We start from the raw sequence: 3,447 nt of genomic DNA, 5'->3' as shown, positions 1-3,447 counted from the left end.
GTGAAATATATTTATGTTTGTGGTTGTAATGTGACAAAATATGGAAAAGTTCAAGGGGTATGAATACTTTTGCAAACCACTGTATAAGGTGAACAATTATAAAGCACATATTAACACAATATAAGATACTTCTCAGGCTGCTATAAATAAAGTATATATATAAAAAAACTCACTACTGAGGAACTTGACCCTTGACTGCACTGGGCACCGGCTTGTCTCTGAGGTTTGTCAGTGACCGGGACCGGCGAAGAACAGTTTGTCCTGCACTCCTGGCATTATGTCGTATGAAGTCTATTTTCTGACCTTGCACCTGTAACCATATTAAAAAAAAAACATAAATTGTTGTGGATGCAAACCAGTCGTAGCTGTTCCTTTCTCATATTACAGATCTGAGAACATGTCAATTAGATAAATCACCATCAAGTCCTGGTCTGGTGTAGACCTGCAGGACGCTGGACGCTGTGCAGTTGCAGGTGAAGGTCTTGAAGGTGCAGCAGAACCACCATTAGAGTGYGCCTTTAGAAAATTTTGACACTGTGGCCTAACAGTTGGACTAGAAACCTAAAAWAAATGAAACACACTGATTGAAACATGTTCAGATTTCAAAAACTTATATCAATCACAGACATTGTCCTTGCCTCTAGCTGGGCCACAACCCTGGATGGGGTGTTTTGGTATTTTGAGGAAGTCCATAAAGCTTTAACTGGAACAGGACGGTTCTGGACCCTTTGAGCTTCCTGCTCTTTACAGCRTCTCTGAATTTCCCTGAGGCGACGTATATTTTCTTTGCTGAAATCTTGCACTGTTTGCTCTAAGGGGGTCAAGAAACACAAGTTGTCAAAGTTACAATTTAATACTGTGTTATGTTCAAACAAATTTCTTATTTTTTTATTGTTTTATATCTCAGATACTCTAAACAATAACAGATGTTTAACCCCTCACATTTACAAAGTCTGAAAAGTACATAAAATAATAGTAAAAACAACTGAGCCTTTTAGGATATTTCATTTTCACAGGGAAAACTGTTTTTGAAAAAAAAAAAAAAAACAGAGAAAGAAATCGTCCTTACTCTGTTTGGGAACGGGAGTCACAGAGACACCATCCAGTTTCAGCAGCTCTCCCACAATCCCTTTCCRTCCCCGTTCTAAAATATGAGTGGCATTAGCGCTGATGCGGGGGCGATGCGGTTCGTGAGCACTGTAGCAGTCCGGATACAACACAGGATCTGGAGCAAGTGGACCCAAGACGAGGGCCAAAGTCCCATCACGGTTTCCCTCTAAACGACCACGAGCTGAAGAAAGTGGGAAAACTAACTTGTAGTTCATGGAAAAGTTTACAACAAGTAAGGGATAAGTTCAAGTTAATTAAAAATATATCATTTATCAATGTGAATGAAGAAATAATTGGTTTAATGTTGCTGTWGCTCACTAAATTAGACAACCATTTAAAGTTTTCACAATCAAAGCTGGGAAACTATTTGAAATATAACTTTAAAATAAAAGTGATTGTTAGGTAAAAAAAAAACAAAAAAACTTGCTCCTAACCTGAAGATGGTCGTTTGTAGTATTGAGGAAACAGAGAAGGATCGGGGGGAATTGGCCCGGAAATTGCAGAAGGTCCCTCACACATCTAAAAAAAAAAAAAAAAAAAAAAAAAAAAAAAAAAAAAAAAAAGACAACAAAAAAGTTTCAGTAATGTTGCCAGCTATTAAGAAATATTTTAAGTCAAAGTACATATAGACTTATTAAATGTAGAATATTGTGAAGTGTGAGAACATGCTCTGTTTATGACAAACGAGATCACTTTTTTCTTTCATGTTTACATTTATTGCACCTTCCAAACCAAACATGCTTTATGTCTCTTGTGAAAATCTTTATAGGCCTGTAAAAGGATTATAAAAACAAATCACATCCTGACAATAAAACATACTAAACGATGATTTCAGCTCTTGTTTTGATTTCAAGTCATACTCCATAATCACTAACATAAGGACTTATAAGACGTGAATGCAGCTATGAATAATTGCTACACTGCTGTTTTTTTTTTAATTAGCTAAACGCTAACCACAGGTTGCTGTGAATTTAAAACGAGCTAATTTATTCAATTTTTCACAAAGCGTTTTTGCTCTAAAACGAAACATAAATGAGAAAACAGTGACACGAAGCAATTTTAAAACCGTTCAACTGTCCAAGTTGATTTGTTTACCATTTAAAATCGTCTCGTTTATCTGGAGGATTTTCTTACCACACGCTGATGACGCCCAAGCATCAAGGCTTGTTGTAGGATTGGTCACCATGGCTACAGAGCATGCGCAGTGCTCTCACGAGCGGGTTWGCCTTTCAAGCACTGCAAAGACCTTATTTTCATCCCATCCACTCCCACCTCCCAGYAAAACTAAAGCTTAAACTGTTTCCACTTCTTACTGCCTGCCAATCTTGGTTAAGAGAAAATAAAAACATTATCTGTCCTGTTAATACCTCATTATTACYTAGCATCAATTATGACCCAGTCCTACTTGTAGGATACTAGATCAAAATTATAGCATATTATAACCATTAGATTTTATACCATAATTATGAGATACTAAGTCATAATTTTGAGATTATAAGTCGTAATTTTAAGAGACGTAGTCATAATTATGAGATGCTATAATTTTGAGACTGCATTTTAAATTTAGTATTTTTAGTGTTGCAGTAATGAGCTGTCATATAAAATATGTAATTGATTTTAATTTTAAAAAATGCTAGAATTGGAAATCTAATAATTTTAATGTTTACCATGCTAAGTACAAATAGTTGTTTTGGTGTTTGTTTGTCACTTGCACTGAGGCCCCGCCCCCGGAAGCCCTGAGTGCGCATGCTCAGTGGGGTCTCTCCTTCAAAAAGCTCCCCGTGAAGAGCTCTGCGAAAAGTCTGCACGCTCCGGTTTTTCGGAAAGGAAAGGTAAGAAAATATTAATATCAGCGAACATTTACTCTCAGAAAGTTGTCGTCACGCTTGTTTATCTGCCTCGTGTTCAGTATTTAACAGTCGCTTGTCTGGGAATTGGGGAAATGAGTCACAGAAAGGAGTGGGAGAACCGGAGGAAACGTCCCTGCCTATTAGTTTAGGCCTGCAGTGTTAGAAATAACAAGATGAAAAGAAATTCACTTCAAACAACCGCACACTTGCAAAACGTATGCTTTTAAATTAAGATACCCTTATTTAGAATAATTTTTGCCATATAAAATAAAATAAAAAAGCATTTATCTGACTTGTTTTGAGTTCTWGTGTGTTGCACTGCACGTTGCAAACGTCTGTAGAAACAATTGAAACCAGATTTGGACGCATCCGGCAGTAAACACATAGAGCAACGTCATGCCCTGAATATATTCTCACATGGTGTGTGTGTGTGTGTGTGTGTGTGTGTGTGTGTGTGTGTGTGTGTGTGTGTGTGTGTGTGTGTGTG

General features: G+C 37.1%; 1 protein-coding gene across 1 annotated transcript; it reads right to left on the bottom strand.

Annotated features, from left to right (window-relative positions):
• Positions 1-173: 173 nt before the first annotated feature.
• On the bottom strand, positions 174-2,937 carry enkd1 (enkurin domain containing 1; the record flags this gene model as incomplete). Its single annotated transcript, XM_014011790.1, is given in 6 exon segments — positions 174-310; positions 418-561; positions 639-811; positions 1,070-1,291; positions 1,545-1,629; positions 2,245-2,937. Coding segments are annotated over 6 exon segments (785 nt in total), but the record flags the coding sequence as incomplete, so codon positions are not given.
• Positions 2,938-3,447: the final 510 nt, after the last annotated feature.

This window comes from Austrofundulus limnaeus, unplaced genomic scaffold, assembly GCF_001266775.1.
Source record: "Austrofundulus limnaeus strain Quisiro unplaced genomic scaffold, Austrofundulus_limnaeus-1.0 Scaffold84, whole genome shotgun sequence".
Classification (NCBI taxonomy): domain Eukaryota; kingdom Metazoa; phylum Chordata; class Actinopteri; order Cyprinodontiformes; family Rivulidae; genus Austrofundulus; species Austrofundulus limnaeus.
Note: the sequence above shows the minus strand (reverse complement) of the source record. Positions and strands in the feature narration are given on the sequence as shown.